At 40.8% G+C, this 21164-nt stretch overlaps 1 protein-coding gene across 1 annotated transcript in view; it reads left to right on the forward strand.

Annotated features, from left to right (window-relative positions):
• Positions 1-515: 515 nt before the first annotated feature.
• Positions 516-21164, forward strand: part of elapor2a (endosome-lysosome associated apoptosis and autophagy regulator family member 2a) — a 28634-nt gene continuing 7985 nt past the window's right edge. Inside the window, exons 1-13 of the mRNA XM_059335116.1 lie at positions 516-777; positions 2275-2395; positions 4877-5066; positions 5152-5299; positions 6139-6228; positions 7268-7373; positions 7483-7635; positions 8780-8868; positions 8985-9165; positions 9272-9400; positions 20631-20721; positions 20816-20918; positions 21000-21137. Of these exons, the coding sequence (XP_059191099.1) occupies positions 682-777; positions 2275-2395; positions 4877-5066; positions 5152-5299; positions 6139-6228; positions 7268-7373; positions 7483-7635; positions 8780-8868; positions 8985-9165; positions 9272-9400; positions 20631-20721; positions 20816-20918; positions 21000-21137 (1635 nt within the window). The 5' untranslated portion in view covers positions 516-681. The remainder of the gene's footprint in view (positions 778-2274; positions 2396-4876; positions 5067-5151; positions 5300-6138; positions 6229-7267; positions 7374-7482; positions 7636-8779; positions 8869-8984; positions 9166-9271; positions 9401-20630; positions 20722-20815; positions 20919-20999; positions 21138-21164) is intronic.

The raw sequence follows: 21164 nt of genomic DNA on the forward strand, positions 1-21164 counted from the left end.
GCAAGTATGTGGACAGTTCAACACAGCCAGTTGTATTTACAAAATAACATTACAATCATTAGAAAAAACAGGCATGATAAAATAAACTTTCTAAAATCTGCTTTATTGAAACAACAAATATATAACATGTTTAAGAAATAATATGTACAACCTACACATCTAGTATTACAAATACTCAAAGGTAGTAATACAATTAAATATTAAATGTTAAAATGTTAGTTCTTGTAGAGTTCTTGTAAAGCACACAGTGGTTTGTTTTTGGACGTTCAGATATAGAATGTTAATTAATATTGACAATCAGCTCCATACAGTATTGCTTTTTGCTTTCAGGTGCATGGAGGATGATTCCATATAGCTTAAAATATTTAAAAAGCCAAACAACACCCGAGGGGGCAGCATCAGACAAAATTAACTGACCACCCATTCCTCTCAACCTTTACTTTGAAAACATCCAGCGGAAGCGCTCTTTTATTATACCGAGCTCGACTGTGATGAGGCAGCCCTGGAGCGCACAGTCTGAGGATAATCGCAGGTGGTAAGGGTTACAATCTGCCGACAAGAGGCAACAGAAGCAGGTGTCGACTAGTACCTGACCCAGCATTGATCTGACTTAGATTTATGATACAATTATCCATCCCGGATCTAGGCTGTTGTGTTTTTTCTTCCCCTCGATGATCCACAATGCGGTCCTCGGCTTGGTTCTTCGCCAATTGCGCTCTCATCCTCTGCACGCTCCGGTTGATTGACGGGGCCAAAGGACAGCGGCAGTGTAGCGAGGTGAGAGATGCCACAGTCGATCAATAAGTCGTCATTCGTTTTCACTGCCTTGGCTTTTATTGTTTATTGAGCTCACTAGCAGAGATGGCCATTATAAAAAAAAAACGCACAGATTAGGCTGTGCACACTGACAGTGAGTTGATAATCAAAATACGATTAAAATTTGATGACATGTTTCCGGGACAATGTATGCTAGGGAACCATCACTATTTGCAGCAGGTAGGAAGAAAAACGCACCTTTGATCATTCATCTCGTTGCAAAAACAAGAAATTTGAACAACATGGGGTCAGTATGACTCTCATGAGGTCTGGTGTGTGTTGAACTTCACCAATCAGTGCTCTTCAGTGCTGTTATCAGTTTCCTGCATGGACTGGCCTTTCCTTCCCTCTGGTCTGGCTCAGCTCAACACCTCCTCAGTCCAAGCTGGCAGCTCAGTCTCACAGCACACTGTCCCAAGATAGAGGAGCAACATTCCTTTAAGTTATTGGCTCAATCTCTGTTTTCACACTAGCTGAGAGATTACTGCAGCTTTCCAGTGAAGAGCTGTGTAGAGGTAAATTTCCTGGGATGACATCAGAGCTGATACCTTGGTTAAACTCTCATGAAATACTGAATTCTGGTGTCAGATTATTACTGAAAGTCTGCCATGACCACAGCTCTTGTTGGAGTCACAATAAATAATATTAATGAAACAGAGTTCAAAATACAATCCCATTCGCCATACTTCTTTCATGTCTTCAATCACTGCAGCTATGATGAGAAAACATTTACTTTGGTTGACAATTATTCTCCATTCTGCCTCTTCATCATCAGCGCTGCTTAGCTCTATCTCCAGACCCACAGACACCAGTAAAATCATTCCACACACACACAACAGCCTGCATGTGCTGTGGTGTCAAAATCTGGTTTGGCTCAAGGAGCAACATTATGTAAACTGTCAGAAATGAGGCCACCCTCCTCTGTAGACACAAAGATGGAGAGAAGCTCTGTGGAGGCGAGAACATCATGTTAATGACATTCACTCCACATAAAAATACCATTTGATTATCAAATGTCTTAAGGTGCATTCTAAAAAATGTGGAAAGCTGCGAGTACAACTTCCCCCCCCCCCGGCCTACTGCCATCCCCCTCTGTTCCCATCGCCATGGAGATGGTATGTTGTGTATCCAGGGCAGAAGAGTGGTTGTGGTTTGAGAGATAACGCAGCATAACAGGCGGTCATGTTTTGTAAGCCCTGAGCAGCTGGATACGGAAGTTAATTTCAGTGCTCGTTGCTAATGCAGTATAGTACCAGCCATTTAGTCTGCTCTGATGCATTCTCACCCAGGATGAGATGACTCAGGACTCTGGTGTGGGTGGAGGCCTCTTGTGGTGTGATGTTTACTGACCTGCCTGTGTCCCACATTGGCTCATTGTTTGGTTCCTAGACTGTCGGGGCGACTGATTTCTTAAGCAGATGTTTTGTGTGTGTGTGTGTGTGTGTGTGTAATTGGCAGACGGACTACTACTATGAGTACACAGAGTGTGACAGCACGGGATCTCGGTGGAGAGTGGCCATCCCACAGAGCCCCGGGGCCTGCACAGGACTACCAGAGCCAGTACGCGGCACAGAGTGTAGTAAGTATATGTGTCTGTGTGTGAGAAACTGAAAGTAGATGTGTCCCACCTTCTTATCAGTAGCCTGGAATTTCTACCACTACAACATGACTTACCCTGTTTGGATATCCGCCAGCAAACCACAGAGCAAAGCCACAGGCCAATAACAAAACACTGTCACATAATTGCTTTTTGCTCGGTTATTACAGCGCCATGTTGTCACTCACAAGATTGTTTGTGTCTAATATGAGGTGCAGTAACTGGGGACAGATGTTGGTGTTCCTGTCACAATGAGAAAATGTGTCCATATGGAACTTCTCGTTATCTAAAGTAGGCGTACTATTATGGCTGTGCACAATATTGACATTGTGATATGATTGGTTCTAAAGGCTGCATCAAAGTAAAGTGGTATCATTTTCTGATCTTACCAGACTTTTCTGGCTGTTCTATTATTTATCTTTACCCACTTAGAGTAGCCTATTTATCAAAATTTGATTTTGTGAATATATATATATATATTTATATACCGTCTATGGTGACGTCATGGTGACTACATCCATTATTTATATACGGATTGCTGCACAATATATATATACATATATATATATATAAATATATAGAGATATATAGAGATATATAGAGATATATAGCAAATAGTGAACCTTACAATACTGTCACATTATCAGCACTGAGGTAAAATATCATAATATTTGATTTTCTCTGTTTTACCCAGCCCTAGATACTATCACTATACACTGCCCACATTATTGGTGGTTTCACAGTGCAGTGATTCTGCAATATTTGATACATTACAAGACAATAATCTACAATATATCATGATATCTCTGTAACTGTAAAAGAAAAAAAAATCATCTCAAAAGGAAAGAAGCAGGAATTATTTATTTATTCTATGTATTCTATTTATTAATTGCAGTGTCAGTTTCACATAATTTGACAACTGAGATTAAATAATTTCAACAAAGTGTATAAAATCTTAGCTTAGTGTCTCTTTAAAACACCCAAGCTGACTGCAACTTGTCCCTGTCAATATGTGCCATTATTCCAATGTAAAATAGGCATAAACCTGCCAAAGGCCGAACTGCCAGAAAACAGAACACTTCTGGTGATTACATGTTTAACGGAAGGATACGGCTCATTTGATAAGCAGCAGCACAAGGAGTCATTAAGTAGTGATTCTGTTAAGCCAAATTGGCAGGGGGAAACCATTAAAAATGCTTGCATGTTTTTAATAAAAATATAGTGGTGCCTGTTTATTGATAATGTGCTCCAAGAGGAAATAATACAATATATTCCTGTTTCAATATTTTCTCCCACTCCTCATATTAAGAAGCTTGCAATGTAAGTAATTCATTTTTTTGTCAGTATATGTCAGTGCTAATGTTTGCAGGTCTGCTAAGTAAAAGGTTAGTCTCACAGGGAGTGTTAAATTATTTTTGTTGAGAGGAAGGTACAGACACAAACATCTCAGTTGTGGTGAAATGTATCTTATGATGGAGCCAAAAGACATCCATTAATAGTGTAAAAAGGACTCTAATGTTCCACAAGGTGGTAATACAAGTTTGTTCTTTGTCAGACCCTGGAGAACAGGTTTGCTCTGTGCTGTCACAACACCACTTCACTAATGGATTCATTGGTGAAATCGTTGTGTAGATGGAAGTCTAAGATAATTTGCATATGCATAAACTACATAAAATGGAACTATTCTAATGATAATAATGGATTAGACAGGTGAATTGACTTCTCCTGAGAAGTGCTCCTTCCACATTGCTTGACACCGTCCTCATGTTGCAAACCTATTTTAAAGCCAAACTTTCCTTCTTCCTGTTCAAACTCCTACACATTTCACTGGAAGAACACTATACACTTGTTTCCTCATAGCTGTCATGCATAAGATAAGATAATTATATTACATCATAATGCTTTGCAAGAGGCCTATTTAAAAAGTTACCTGTCACAAAGTAATTAAAGTCACCATGAAAGTGAGTGCTACAGCAAACTATCCTTAAATCAAATCCTCCTACAAGCACTTTCAGCTGCACACATTAACACCCACTTCTTATGATTAAGATAAAGTACACTACACAAATTGCTTACCCACACACATTAAGCATTTTTTTTTTGCGTTGGTTGCTTTGAAGCACAAAGAGGCATCACAATGGCATTTGACCAGCTCAGGTATGAGGAAAAGCTGAGGCTGTCTAAACACTGGCAAAAGCAGAAGACATGATGGCTCAGTGGGTAAAAAGCACAGTGTGTAACAGGATGTAAGGATTAAATTCCCTGATCACTGGGGCTACATTGTACTGAATGCAGTTATTTGTGTGACAATTTCTCTGCCATCTTCAGTCTGTGCAATTCTATATCGTGTGTGTGATTTTTGCAGCAGAAAGCAAAGACGGTTTGAAAAATTACTTATTCAATGTGATATTCTTCTTCTTCATCTTTCCACCCCTCTGTACATTGCCTCTCTGTGTCCTCCAGCCTTCTCCTGCGAGGCTGGGGAGTTCCTTGAGATGTCGGCTCAGCAGTGTACCCAGTGTGCAGCAGGAAGCTACTCCCTCGGCAGTGGTATCCGATTCGACCAATGGGATTCCATGCCTGCTGGATTCAGTAGCCTGGCAACTTCACTGGAAAATGGCCCCCACGGAGACGGCCGGCTCACCTGCAACAGGTGTGTGAGAAGGATCAAGAAAAAACAATGCCGGGGCTGTAAGTTAAAGCATATTAAATATTAACATTATGTATTTCCCCTGCAGTTCTTCCTGGGTGCCTCAAGGAAACTATCTGGAGTCCAACAGGGATGAATGCACGGTCTCGCTCATCTATGCTGTTCATCTGAAGAAACAAGGCTCTGTCAGCTTTGAGTACCAGTATCCAGACAACAACCTGATGTTTGAGTTCTTTGTGAGTTTAAAACATTCATTAGCTTTTATCTTTTTACTTCTGGGGAAATTATATCTGTTTATTGATCCATCTAAGTGGATGTTGTTTGTGTATACACTGTCTGTGTATGGAAACCCTACAGGGTACTTCAATATTTCTTTTGTTAAATCTCAAGCATGCAATCTCAAAAATGCAATTGGCACAATGTTAATGCAAAAATGATAGATCTAATGAGAAATAGTCCAAGATTATATTTATTTATTCATTCATTAGATGCATGATTCAGACAACACCCTACACTATACTTAAATCTTTGTTTTTAAGAGTCTGTTAAGAGCCTTTTTCACAGTAGTCATGCTGACATATCACAGCAAGAAAATCAATAACATTAGTAATGGCTGCATTCCATTTAGGTGCACCAGTTCCAGGGCCCTGGTATTGTGCATGCTGCCTCACTGACCTGGCTTACTGCTGGGACACTTAAATAGAACAGAGCCGTAATGAACTTTATTAGTTGCACCTGTGCTTTTGTCTGCTATGGCAAGACAAATGATGAGTCTCTTAATTAGCACTTAATTGAATGCAGGTGTGTTGGAAAGATTTGTTTGAAAATAATCAAATGTTGGCTGCAATAAACTGAGGACATTTCTTTTTTTCCGCTAGCAATTATTTTCCCTAATGAAAGACAGATGTTTTATTGTTCAATAAAATTGCCCCAAAAAAACAACAATCTGCCTAGAGACAAAAACTCACATCAATACTTCAATATTTGTATCAGTGCATGTAATGAATAAAGTGGTTCTAAAATACTACCATAAAAGAGGTGAGAGTGTCAGCTGATGGACATTGTGTGTGTTTAGATCCAGAATGACCAGTGTCAGGAGATGGATCAGTCAGCTGATACTAAATGGCTCAAGCTCACCAATCGTGGGGAATGGACAACTCATACGGTAAGTGACGCATGCAGATGAACAATAGGCACAGAGGACACATCTTTGGCAGCTGGCCTCAGGGGGAGCAGCAAGAAATGGGCGGATACAAGCAGGAAGCCAGTTTAGTTCACTGAAGAAGGCTGGCACCTCTTATTGTTGTCTCTGGTACTTTTCCAGTCAAACTGTAAAATCAGTTGCTATGTGCATATAGTTCAGTTTTTGCACTGTGGTTAAAAACAGGCAATTGTATATATGTAATGGTTCCAAATATGTTTAATTAAAAGAATTTTAGTTTTTCGATCTGCATAGGAAGCTTGTGTAATAGCAGCAAAGTATTTTGTCAGTTCAACTTAGCTGCTTAACACAGCAATCAAATAACAGTGTGGTTGCACCAATGCTTGCATCTTGATTTAACTCTTGTGCATCCCTTTAAAAAAACTTTATAAACATTACAGGGCAAAACTGTACATGTCAACAAACCTTCATAAAATTATGTATTCATATTTTCTTCCCACTTTCTTCAATACAAATATGTAAAGTCATTTTTCAAACTCTTTTTTTTTTTTTTACAAAACATGGATTCACCTTCCTAAAACTGCTATAAAAAAAAATCAATAATTGTAACATATCTATTTCTTTCACAGAGTTAAAATTTATCTACACAATGCTGTTTTTATGTGTAAAAAAATTATTTATTTTTACTAAATGCTCGGGGGATTTTTATTTATGTCAATGATTAGCATTATTTTTGTGCAATTTCTGAAAATTAACACTCTTGTTAATTTTGCATGCATGGAGTAATTGCTGAACAAACAACCCTTATTGGATTTTATTTTCAGAATATTAACTGTGCAGCTTTATGGTTTATTTTATTTAAAATAAAAGATCATATACAGTGAAGGCTCAGCTCTAGAATGTGATATGATCTCTGACAGTAATTTTAACATCAAATAAATTTGAGCTCCACAAAGTAAAGCCAGACTTTATACGCTCTCTTAACTGCTGCACTGTTGTACCACAGCCTGACTGATAATTCATGAAATCATGTGTATTCTAGGTGAACCTCAAATCTGGCACCAACATCCTGTACTGGAGGACAGGTGGGGTCCTGATGAGCCCCAAAGGGGTGAAGCCTGTTCTGCTGAAAAATGTTCAGATAGAAGGTCAGTAACAAATGTCCATCTCTTTTCCCAACATCTGACTGTAATATTGACAAATCAACACATGTATTTCATTTATTTTCATTTTCATTCTGTCATTTCCTTCTACCAGGAGTTGCCTACACATCAGAGTGTTTCCCATGTAAGCCGGGGACGTTCAGCAGAGTCCCAGGCTCGACCACGTGTGATCCCTGTCCTCGGGACACCTACGCAGGCCACGGTGCCAGCTCCTGCACCCTCTGTAACACCACCACTCAGTATGCAGGTAGAAACACACTCTGACATGCAGAAAAAGGTGCGCTGCACATGTTCAGCATTTCAAATCCACACTTATGTTGAATCAGTGCAAGAACACAGTGAAACTGCAGTGCAGTATTCAGTGTAGCCTAATTGATATCAGTGCTGCTCACAGAAGCACATAACACAGCCAAAGGATAGAAAGAGAGCTTGTCCTATTTTCAGCCATATTAGTCAAACTTCAGAAGAAGAAACATGCTTGTTAGTTCAGCGCGGAGGGCTTGTGTGATCGCAAGGGAGTAGCAGGTTTTGGCAGATGATGATGTGAGTTTGTTTTTGTATTTTTCATAAAGCTACTATAATACTTGCATTTGACAAATTTTTTTTTTCTAATTTGTTATTTCTGAGGATAAAAGTGATATTCTCCCTGATCTATTTCAGTATATTTCTTAAAAGGGATTTTACTTGAATACATGTCACCTCGTCATTGTACTAGACTGTTTGAGAGGCAAAGCCAATTATTCCAAATCAACCGAAAAGTAAAAAAAAATATTTGTAATATTCATCCTGTGGTGGATATTCACTCCAAAATGAATTGGTTGTTCCTTGGCTCATACAACACCCCTCAAAGTTTCATGAAGATCGGCCAGTAGTTTTTCTGTAAACTTGCTGACAGACAAACTAACAAACAAACAAATAAACAAACCAAACAGAAACGATAAGCTCTTTGACAGAGGTAATAGCAGAATTTTTTTCAATCCATTTGTGGTATTAAACATGGTGTAATGAAATTAAATGAAAGTCTAATAAAAAGGGTTTTTTTGTCCCCAAATTTACCTTAAAAATAAGTATTTTCATTTGAAAGTTAGGATTCCTATAAAATGATGCTATGAATGCAAGGCCTGTTTAGTAAGGTCACTGAGAAGTGACTGTAAGAAGGCTGGAGTATTCAGAGCATATTCCATATTTAATTCAGTACACCTCTTTATGCATATTGTATGACCCCTTTGCTTCACTGCTTTGTCTTTAGAGGAGTTTCTTGCGAGATTGTTCTTCTTTAAGAGAGTACATTTTTTATTCCTCATCTGCATTCACAACTTGAATCCCATTTGCTGTTGTTCTTTTCAACTTTCATTTCTTTTGCTAATTAAGTTTTATTTCTCTCTTCCAAGCTGAGGGATCTGCTGTGTGTAAGGACAGACCCCCATGTTCCAGGAAGGACTATTTCCAGATCCACACAACATGCGACTACGAGGGCAAGGTGAGAGAAAAGAGGCCACCTCTAGATCAAATACCCCGAGAAGTCCCCTTCTGTAATCACACACACACACACACTTCTGTTCTAATCCGTCACCCTCCATCTTTGTGTATTTTCAGACGCAGGTCATATATAGGTGGATCGAACCTAAGATCTGTCTGGAGGGTGTGACTGGAGCCGAGTCGTTACCTCCGAGTGGAGAAAGGGAGCCCTGCCCCCCCTGTAACCCCGGTTTCTATAACAATGACACGGCCACCTGCTCACCATGCCCACCTGGGACCTATTCTGATGGGATGAAATGTACTGACAATGCTGTTGATTTGTATTTTATTCCTACCTGCCATTTTCCTTCAGTTACTTTTGCACTGTGTGTTTTTCTTATTGTGTTTTTGAATGTGTCCTCCAGCATGTGAGCAGTGTCCAGCAGGCACTGAGCCTACCTTGGGCTATGAGTTTAAATGGTGGAATATTCTTCCTGCAAACATGAAGACGTCCTGTTTCAACGTGGGCAACTCCAAATGTGACAACATGAATGGTGAGTACGTCCAGTTCTGTCTCTTACATCACTTTGGTCTTTCTCTCCCTGTGTGCCTCTCTCAGAGGAACATGTCAGCATTGTGCGATATACGCTGACTGCTTTCTTTCCGAAAATAAGATGTGGAGATTGATACTACCGTTGTGTTTGTATAGTAAATATGAAGCTGAAGCCAAGAGATAGTTCAGTACAAAGATTGGAAATAAGAGTGAAGAGTGACTCTGACTCTCTCCAACGATAACAAAGTCCACCTACCAGTACCTCTAAAGCTCTCTTAATAACACGTTATATCCTGAACATTTTCTTTGTGGCCTTGCAACCTCACAGTGATGACAATGTTTCAGGAAGTTACTGCGCCCGGCCCAGACAGACAAACTGGTAAGGGTTGTAAAGTTGGGAAGGATGCATAAGCAGAGAAAAACACTAGAAATGGGGGTATGCTCCCTGGTGATTTAAAAAAAAAAAAAAAAAAAAAGAAGAAGAAAAAATTAAGCTACTAAATGCGATTTTCTGAAGACTTTTAGGCTAACTCTGGTGCTTAAAAGCTTACAGATTTACAAGATTGAGCAAAATCAAATATAAGGTCATTAAATGCACATGTAAGTTTACAAATGATATGCTTCCATTTAGAAATGAAAAAATTACCAGGTACAATTACCTTCACAATTATTACTCTGCATATCCACTTTGTGCCAGAAACCACGTTAATACCTTCTCTGTGGCACTGCAGCAACTTAATTTTAGCTTTTTCCAAAAAGCATGTCACAGACTGATGGTTTGGTATTGTGCTGTGCTGTGACTTAATAGGCTCCATTTCTAGATATGCGCTTGCTGCTAAATGCGCATCAAAAGTTTCAATGTTTGTGATCCATTGCTTTCCATAAGACTCGCTTTGAAGCTCTCGGTGACCAATTTTCTGTTCAAGACGCTGAAAGGTGACATGTTTGCATGCCTGCATACCCCCCTGTAAAAACCACAACATGCTGTGTGCCTCTGTTTCCAGTATTTGTCTTAACTAAGCTAACCCGCGGCTGAATGTAATTATATTTTAACATACAGACATAAGAATGGTATTAATCCTATTATCTGATTATCTGCAAGGAAGGAAATAAGTGCACACTGTTAAACTAATGGAGCGACGCCTGCAAGCTAGTTCAGGCAGGCAACTCGAGCTGTGCTGCCATACACATGACATGCCCCACTCCTCATACATCCTCCACTAAAACACACCCTCTATCCAATCTGGCGCTCTGTTTAAGATCCAAGTAATCCTCAGCTCTCCTCTGCCTGCCTATGTTGCTGCTGCATCTGTACTGCTGCTTGCTTTCTCAGCTCTGTAAGCCTTGTGTGCGTTCATTTTTTCCTGCAATTTCGACATCTCCGATTCATAGTAAGTCTCAGACCTCCGGAGAGTATGCAGCTTTATCCCCGAACCAGCTCAGACTTCTTTCCCTCCTTCGGGCTTGAAGCGGAAGCGCCTCTGCCGCGCCACAGCTCACACATTTAATGCAAGCGGCTCGTCGGATGGCCGTGCAACGCATTCTGGAAACACTCCATGCATGAAACATTCAGTTCTTTCACTGGTGGTCTCAACCACAAAGAGCTCTTCTTCTACCTTCATTGTTAGACGAGCAACAGGTGAAGCGGCAGCAAGAGCGCGCGCCGCTCCCCACCGGCTTTTGTCAACCTGCGGCCAACGTTCCTCCAAAAAGAATCAAGCAATCCGTGCCCAGTACAGCAGAAGCATTCATCCTGTTCTCTTGGTGTGATGAAGTCCGCAATCAATGTAATCAACGCAGAATTAATCCCTGGAAGAAAACGCCGATTCCTCTGCCTCCAATGTAAACAACCGTGACGTGATTTGACACGGCCAGTGCTCCCGCGCTACCTGCTGACGTCACACCCCACACGACCCTGGGAAATGCAGTCTCAGCTCCACCCATGGGCTCCCGACCCCTGCCACCTGCAGCAGCAATTCATGATTCCCTCAGGAATCATATACTAAGGTATTTTATTCTTTCGTTAAAATGAATAAATATGCACAATGAATTTTATAAGCAAATGATGGATAGTTTTAACAACAGGTATAAATCAATAATTATAGTAAGAGCTTTGGATGCATATGTCTGCCATGGTATAAAAGAGTATCAATCATTTAATAAATGCATAATTAATTTGAATATAATATAAGAATAATTATATAATTTTAATAATATACCTTTCTTTGGGGAAAAGAAAAAAAAAAACTGCGCTCATCTCAGCAGGCCAGGACATAAATCTGGTGTAGCTTAGCTCCTCAAGAGCCTTTTGCTTGTTCCATGCTTCTGTTAATAATGTCCAAATTATTAAGTCTATAGGTGTCAGTGCATGGTGAGGGAGCAGATATCAGATGCCACCTAAGTCATGCCACGTCACCCCTCTCAATGGCACCTTTCAGCATGTAATGGTGTTCCAAATTGAATTTCTGGTTTAATGCCATTTGGTTGGCGCAGTAGCCATGCTTTCGTATCTGTATGTGAAGCATGCTGGATCCTTCACAACTCCTGTACACTCCCTTTCATCCTGCATCTTTTAGAATAATTTCTAGTCATAGATTTTCCTTTCCCTCCACCTCTTGCAGCATGTCTGTAGTTTTAAGCCTACTCAATGAGCTAGGTGCCCCTTTTTCAGAACAGAAAATTAAATAAATAAATAAATATAATGAATAAATTAAATTGTCATTATTAAAAGTGCAACATAATTTGTGCGCAATCCCATTCATTGCAAAGAAAAGTATTTAAGCAGGAATAAAGAAGGAAATTCTGAATAAATTGACCAAGAATAATCTGTGTGTGTGTGTGTATGTATATATATATATATATATATATATATATATATATATATATATATATATATATATATATATATATATGTGCGCGTGTGTGTATTACGCAAACAATATATATATTTATTTAGTAGTGACTTTTCATGTGATATTGCTGAGTTTAATGATTTTTATGTTGATGTATAAAAGAGTCTCCAGTGTTCATTTAGTATCGCAGTAGCCCTGAGATATGTGCAGCTTTCAGCCTGTTTGTTGTGGTTTTAGTATCTGTATCTCCTCCTTGAGGGTAGCAGTGGAACAGGTGATGAGCTGGGTGGGATGAGTCCTTCAGAATACTGCAGGTTTCCGTGGCAGCGGGACCTGTACAGCTCCTCCAATGAGAGGAGAGCACAGCTGTTGATTTATGTTCTGTATTGATCACCTTAACTTTGCCATGCGCATCATCCCTTGACACAAGCTGTTGTCATCTCAAAACTTGACTACTGTAACGCCCTCCTGACAGGCCTGCCAGCCTGCACAATAAAACCGCTTCAGATGATCCAGAACGCGGCGGCGCACCTGGTCTACAACCAGCCAGAAAGGTCACATGTCACACCACTGCTCATTGAGCTCCACTGGCTACCTGTTGCTGCCCACATCAAATTCAAATCTCTAACACTGGCCTACAAAGTTGTCTCCGGTACTGCTCCTACCTACCTGAACGCCCTGATTCAGACATATGCTACCTCACGACTGTTGCACTCTTCCAATGAACGGCGCCTGGCTCTGCCCCCCGTTGGTCCAAGGCAATCCAGACTCTTTGCATTTCTTGTTCCCCGCTGATGGAGCACACTACCAGTTCCAACCAGAGCAGGGGCGTCTCTCTCTACCTTTTTAAAAAAAACAAAACAAAAAAAAAAAAACTCCTGAAGACCCAGCTCTTCAAGAGCATCTTCTCTCCTAGCACCACACGATAATTCTACTCCCCAAAGAATTGTCACTAGCACTTATTGATGCACTAATTATTATTGCACTATACCTTGATTGTTTGCTTTTACTCTTCCTGTAAGTCTCTTTGGATAAAAGCGTCTGCTAAATGACTAAATGTAAATGTAATCCCTCACAGCCTTTCCTTTGTTTCATGCTTGCTAGCATTGGCTAATTCTGTTCAAATCTTAAAGACACTGTAATCTCAGGTGAAGGTTGTGCTCAGATTTGCAGTTCTGGTCCCTGCTATGTGAAAATGGAACAGCATTTAGTTCTTTTACAATGTCTGTTGAGTCTTCAAATTCTCTCAGGCCGATGCAGCTCCTTCAATTGGTTTTGGGGGAATCCTTAAATATGAGTGGTTTGCAGATGCCTGGTCAACTAAAATCAGTCCCTCAGTAACCACTTAAATCCAAGGCTCTTTATGAGCATACCATATCTCCATCGCACATTTACTGTGGGGTAGTATAGGTACAAGAAAGCAATCATAGCATTCTGCAACAATACTCCTACATTGGAAATAATAAGGTTTGCTCTTAAATACCCATTACACAGTCTCATGCGATGTTTAACATAGTCATGCACTTTTAATATCTTCATATTGTGAGCTACCTTCATCTCTGGTCATGGGAATTATGTAGTCGATGCTATTAAGTTCAAAACTAAATGCCTCAAGGCCAAGCCCTCCATCATGCCATGCCCTCCATTCTATCAGCTGACTCTCGATTAAGCAAATCCAACCTCTGAAGGATTTCATGTTCTGCACCAAACATATGAGACTTGGTTTAACCAAAAGCACCATTAGAGCTCATGATTCAGCCTTGTATTCCTTTCTTCTTTCTGCGCCAGCCTCCTCCTTAGTCCTGTACCTATAAAGATCTCTGTAGCTTGGCATTCATTGTATTTTTACTAGGATCGAGCCATCTGCAAGTAGCATAGCATGCTAGCAGGGTTTCAGTGCCATATAAGATGCCAAAACCCAGCCTCCCAGAGCATTCTTGGGAATCCCTCACTTCATTTCATTTCATTTCATCTTTATTTATTCAGGGAAGGCCAATTGAGAGCAAGCTCTCATTTCCAATGGCGCCCTGATTACAGTACAAATACAATTTTAACACATTACACTACATATCCATAATAATATATAATTAACAGAAGCACAATAAATTCAATGAGAACATACACATTCAGAAATCATAAGATTAATAAGAATGTCTCTAAAATGATTAAAAGGAATCAGTGTATCCAACTGAAGCTGTGACAGTAAATTATTCCATTTAAAAGGAGCAAAATAAACAAAAGCGAATTTCCCAACCTCCGTTTTAATAGCAGAGATATTTAGAGCCAGTGGGTTATATGAACGAGTTGGAAAGTTAAAAGATCTGAAGTTCACTAGGCTCGATAAGTAGAATGGTAGTTTATTTAGTAGTGCCTTATAAATAAACAATATACAGTGTTGCTCCCTTCTTAGAGCCAGGGAAGTCCAACCAACATTATGATAGAGGTGGCAGTGATGGGTCATGAACCCATCACCAGTAATAAATCTAATAACAGAATGATAAATTGTATCAAGTGGGTTTAGGACCGAGGGACAAGCATGCATATAAATAATATCACCGTAATCTAAAACGGATAGAAATGTGGCATGCACTATCTGCCTTCTACAGTGCTGAGGAAGACAGGATTTATTTCTATAAAATGCCAATATAGGCTTCAGCTTCTTTAAGAGTTCTGCTACATGTAATTTAAAAGACAATTTATCGTCCAACCAAATACCCAAGTACTTATAATAAGAAACCCTTTCCAGGGGAGTCCCATCTTCTGTGTTGAGGGAGAACTTATCTAAGTCAACAGTACGTTTTTTTGTGAAAATCAAGTACTTTGATTTTTCTGGATTTAAAACCAATTTAAGGTTAGACAGATTTCTCTGGATAATGCAGAAATCATCTTGCAGATTATTTAGAGCTTGTTCAACAGATGAAGCAAAAGAATAAATTATTGAATCATCAGCATAAAGATGAATTAAGCTGTTAGTGACACCACAATTAAAATCATTGATATAAATAGAAAAAGCAGAGGTCCTAAAACTGAACCCTGCGGTACACCTTTGTATATGTTCAAAAATTCTGATATAAAACCATTGCCAGTCACAGCTTGGGATCGATCAGATAAATAATTCTCTACCCATTTACAAGAGTTATAGTCAAAACCAATATTATGCAATCGCTCAAGAAGGATGGTATGATCAACTGTATCAAAAGCCTTAGAGAGGTCTATAAAAAGGGCAACACAATCAAGATTTTTGTCTAGTGCTTGAGCAATATCATTCACAACCTTGGAAGTGGCTGTAACAGTGCTATGCCCAGGCCTAAAACCAGACTGAAAAACATTTAAAACTGAAAATTCTGATAAAAAAGATCTAATTTGATTGCTAATCAAGCGTTCTAAAATTTTCGCCAAGCAGGGTAATTTTGAGATTGGACGGTAATTATTCAATTCATTTGTAGGGCCACCTTTGTGCAGGGGAGTTACAAATGCTGTTTTCCATATATTAGGAATAGAACCAGTTAAAAGGGTTAGATTAAAAATGTGCAAAAGGATGTCAACAATAACAGGTGCAGCTAGTATAAGAAGTCGAATATTCAACTGGTCAGCCCCAGTTGGCTTCCTAGGATCAAGACTACACAGAGCACTGAGAACTTCAGATCTAGTAAAGGGCCTAAAAGAAAAGCTATTGGGACTAGTATTTGCAAGAGTAGGATTAAAATTACTGACCAAACTGGTAGAATGAAAGATATCACCTGCAGCAATAAAATGTCTATTAAAAAGTACACATTGTTCTTTTTTATCAGAAATGGAGATGGAGCCCTGCAAAATCTGAGTGGGTAAAGATGAGGTCGTTCTATTTGAGAGCGTTTTGATTGTTTTCCAGAACCTAGATGGGTTACCGGAACAATCTGATAAGGATGTGACATAGTAAAGAGATTTAGCATTACGTATAGATACAAGACATTTATTCCGAAGATGACGAAAATATTTCCAGTCACTATTAAAACCTGAGGCTCGAGCCTTGTTCCAAGCAGTATCCCTAGCATGTAATAATTCAGCAATTTCTTGTGAGAACCAGGGGTTGCATCTGTTCTTAATTCTCAATTTCTTAAAAGGGGCATGTCTATTTGCTACTGAATTAAAAGCTACGATAAAATTATTTAAAGCTAGGGTAGGATCAGAGATGTTAATTACGGAAGATGTATCAAGAGAAGCAATTTCATTTAAAAAATCCTGGTCCACAAACTTTTTAAAATTCCTCTTAACAATTAAATGAGGCTTTAATTTTACTTGTTTAACATCTCTAATACAAGCAATTGGACAATGGTCACTAAAATCAAGCGGAAGAACCCCAGATGATTTAAAATTATGTGGCCTATTTGTTAGTATAAGATCCAATAATGTAGAATTCCCAAGATTTGATGGGTCTGGTCTTGTAGGAGCAGATATTAGTTGAGAGAGATTTAAGCCAGTGCACAGATCTTTTAGACCATCAGATGCATTACTAAGCCAATCAAGGTTTAGGTCACCCATTAAAATGATCTCGGAGGAAAGGTAAGATGAGATCAGTTTAGCCAAATCAGAAATGGCAGTTGATGGTGCAGACGGGGGACGATAGACACCCAAGACAGTGATTTTTCCACCGTTAGCACTGTTACTTAAGGAGACACTTAAGGCCAAGTATTCAAAGCATTTTGGCATGGCCACAGAGTCAACAACAGCTACAGAAAAACTCTTCTTAACATAAATGGCCACACCACCACCTCTTGTAGGCTTACATCTATCTGTTCTGAAAACATTATAACCATCAACAGCAATATCATTATCACCCACTTGATCAGTTAGCCAAGTTTCAGAAAGTACAAAAATATCTGCCTTTGTTTGTAAAGCCCAGATATTAATGTAATCCATTTTCGAAATCAGACTGCGCACATTCATATGAATAAAACTCAGTCCTTTTAGCACCTTAAAATCCGCCTGAGACTTAATGACAGATTTAGAAGATAGCTGCTGTGAATCGCAGCACTGGATAGTTATTGTTTTAATCTCAATTAAATTAGAAGGGTTTCTGAACGGAATCTGCATCATTTGATAACCAAACCATTTAGCACTAGAATTTGGAATAGCATAAGTAGACAGTGGGGTAAGAACAAGCTCAGGCCTTTCAGAAATCCTCACAGGAATGAGAGAGTCATACATGGGGAGAGCCCCACAATTTTTTACAGCAGCAACAAGACCTGCACTGTCAGGGACAGGGCTGTGAGGAGAGCAGGTTGTAGACTGGGCAGGGTCTTGCTGCAGACAGCATCAATGTGAGCTAAAAGCAATGAAATTTATGAAGTTGCAAATCAACTTTTCAGCCCCCATCTTGTTCAAATGTAGACCATCCAGTTTGTACAAGTCACGCTCTGTCCAAAAATAATCAAAATTGCTTATGAAGCCAAGTCCAGTGGCAGTAGCAAAGTTACGCATCCAATGATGTAGACTGTAAAGGCGACTGAAACGCTCTGAGTTTTTTGACAATGTGGGTATTGGACCAGACAAAACACAAATCTTCCCAAGACTTTCAACTGTGTTTACTAGTGATTCCAGATCGTGATGGAGTTTCACAGATTGTCTAGACATAACATCATTTGTACCTGTGTGTAACAGGACATGATGAACAGAAGGATGGAGATCAATAATGGTAGGAATTAGCTCTATGAAGTCAGTTGTTTTCCCACCGGAGAGACAGTAAGTAATAGAGCCTGGGAGATGCACGTTTCTAATAATGGAGTCACCAATTACAAGAATTTCCGGAAGTTGGTTTTTACAGCCTTTATCATACACAGACAGTCTAGGCGACAGGAGTACATCGGTGACGACTGTGACATCCGGAGTAGTAGAAGAAGAGTTTGAGTCACCTGCACAGATGACGTCATCACTCACCGTCCCGGTGACCGTCTCCACGAATGCCGGAGGGAGCGAGGACTGTGGGGCAGGGAGAGGGGGCCAGGATTCAACGTCGGTTACTGGTGGAGGTGGTGAACATCTAGCCCGTTTACCATGGGACATCGGTGGAGTAGTTGGAGGAGTACGGTGCTTTCTTCCCCGGGGGTGAAGCGCAGCTGGAAGCTCCGGCGTGTTGTTTGAGCATGTAGCCGGTAGCTTTAGCTCAGCTAGCGGGGCGAAGAAGTTTGACAGCGGAATGAGGCCATCATCATCTTCTATATCAGACGTAAACAGGGGGAGAGAGATCCGTTTCCGCGTCTTATCAACAGACGACCATGAGGAAGAGTGAGCGTCCGATATGCGGGGAACATCAGGGCGCCGACGCCGCCGAGGACCGCTGAGTGTCCGAAGTTTCGAGGATTGCCAGGCGGGAGCACAGCTCGGATTGCCGCTGGAGAAGCTCATTGATGAGGCGTTCTATGGACTGGAGTTCCCCCTTTAGGACCATGAACTCTGTGGTGGGAGCCATATGCAGCGGCAAGTTGGTCTTGTTCTTGTTAGCCGGCTAACGCAAGCACGCTATCGATCGCCGGTTGACTACGAGGTACTTCCAGGTACTTCAGCTGCTTCTCAAAGGCCTTCAAAGGTGCATCCTCAGGCAATGACCAAGACTGCTGTTATCTATTTCAATGGTGCATAGGTTGATGTCAAGGTCAAAGGAATGTCGTTTTACTATATAATATTCAATGCTAGAATACATTTTTCTAATGGCTCTATGGGTTTCTAAGGCGTGGCAACTATACTACTAGATCAAATTCTTTCAACTCACATTATTATTACATGATGAATACCTGAGTCTTCACTTCTCGACGGATCCTTCAGCACCTCTGTTCATCACTGATGGACCAAACCTCCGACAAGATCCTGGTTCTCTTCGAAGCTGCACAATCTATGCCTGATCTGTGGCATACCTCCAGAACGATACATTCCTCATTCTTTAAGAATGGCAGCTACATCTGCAGCATCATCTGCCCATCTCCAAATTAAAAATCATGGGCAGATGTTGATCCTCAGTGTACTAACGACATTTCAGGTTTAACAAGAATGAGAGCCTGCGTGCTCAAAAGCTCTTGAGTTCCTTCAACCTGGTCATATTCAAAGAATAGATATTTGCAGCTAATACCCGCCTAATTTCATTACCGCATCAGGTGGTTTGCTGGATCATTGATCTCATAGTTTGTGCATGTGCTGTTTTGAATTTCAGGACTCTGCTTTCACCGTTAATATTTTGCCAGATGGCCTAATGATTCCAGTAGGTAGCATATTCCCCTCGTAGCCGCTGAGCTCTTGGGGAATGGCCTCACGGCGGCAGTTGCCAGGCCACACATAGCAGTTGCACTAGATAGCATATTCCCCTTGCAGCCGCTGTGCTCTTTGGGAATGGTCTCACGGTGGCTGGTGCCGGGCCCACACCTAGCAGTCCCAATAGATAGCATATTCCCCTGGCAGCTGCTGTGCTCTTGAGGAATGGCCTCACGGCCAGGTCACACATAGCAGTTGCACTAGATAGCATATTCCCCTTGCAGCCGCTGTGCTCTTGAGGAATGGCCTCACGGTGGCTGGTGCCGGGCCCACACATAGCAGTCCCAATAGATAGCATATTCCCCTTGCAGCCGCTGTGCTCTTGAGGAATGGCCTCACGGCGCGGTGCCAGGTCACACATAGCAGTTGCACTAGATAGCATATTCCTCTTGCAGCCACTGTGCTCTTCAGGAATGGCCTCACGGCGGCGGTTCCGGGTCGTCACATAGAACATCAGCGCTAGGCTCTGAATCTTTTGGTTTTTGGGGGATTTATTGCATCACTCCTCAATACCTCATGTAACTGCTGAGGAGTGATTAAGTCGGAGCCTAGACGCCAAATCTAATCTATGTTTATTGTCCAATAAACACATTTTGCATCACGTGAGTTGTCTGACTGAAATGGAGCGACGCCTGCGAGCTAGTTCAGGCAGGCAACTCGAGCTGTGCTGCCATACACATGACATGCCCCACTCCTCATACATCCTCCACTAAAACACACCCTCTATCCAATCTGGCGCTCTATTTAAGATCCAAGTAATCCTCAGCTCTCCTCTGCCTGCCTATGCTGCTGCTGCATCTGTACTGCCGCTTGCTTTCTCAGTCCCACCACCACCCCAGCATCCACCTGTAGGTTCCGACTGGGGGATTTATTGCATCACTCCTCAATACCTCATGTAACTGCTGAGGAGTGATTAAGTCGGAGCCTAGACGCCAAATCTAATCTATGTTTATTGTCCAATAAACACATTTTGCATCACGTGAGTTGTCTAACTGAATTGCTTTAATGTTGATTGTCAAAAGTTGAACAAGTCAATGTTATCTAAATGTATAAATATCTTTAAATGGTTGAGCGGTGTGGATTTGTTCTGTCCTTTAGGCTGGGAGGTGGCAGGTGATCATATCCAGAGTGGAGCAGGAAGCTCAGATAATGATTACCTCATCCTCAACATCCATGTTCCTGGCTTCAAGTAAGTACAGTGATGTGGTTTTCAGTCTCCGTCACTCTGCTGTCTGTTTCTGCTGTGACTAATTCCCCTTGTTTTCGTGTGTATCTGCCACCAGGCTCCCTACATCCATGTCAAGCCATTCAGGGACGGAATTTGGTCGCATCACATTTGAATTTGAAACTGTGTGCACAGCTGACTGTGAGCTCTACTTTATGATGGTGAGGAAAGCTCTCGACAAATGTTTGCTGCTACATGCACATTGTTATATATGTGATGTCAATAAAGTGTGTGTTTCTTAGGATGTAAACAGGAAGAGCACTACGGTGGTGGAGTCATGGGAGAAAACTAAAACAAGACAGACCTACACACATGTCATGACAAAGAATGCCTCAGTTTCCTACACATGGGCTTTCCAGAGGACTAACCAACCATCAGATGTAAGTATGAGTTCATAATGATGTTGA

The sequence above is a fragment of the Centropristis striata genome, chromosome 6 (assembly GCF_030273125.1).
Source record: "Centropristis striata isolate RG_2023a ecotype Rhode Island chromosome 6, C.striata_1.0, whole genome shotgun sequence".
Classification (NCBI taxonomy): Eukaryota; Metazoa; Chordata; class Actinopteri; order Perciformes; family Serranidae; genus Centropristis; species Centropristis striata.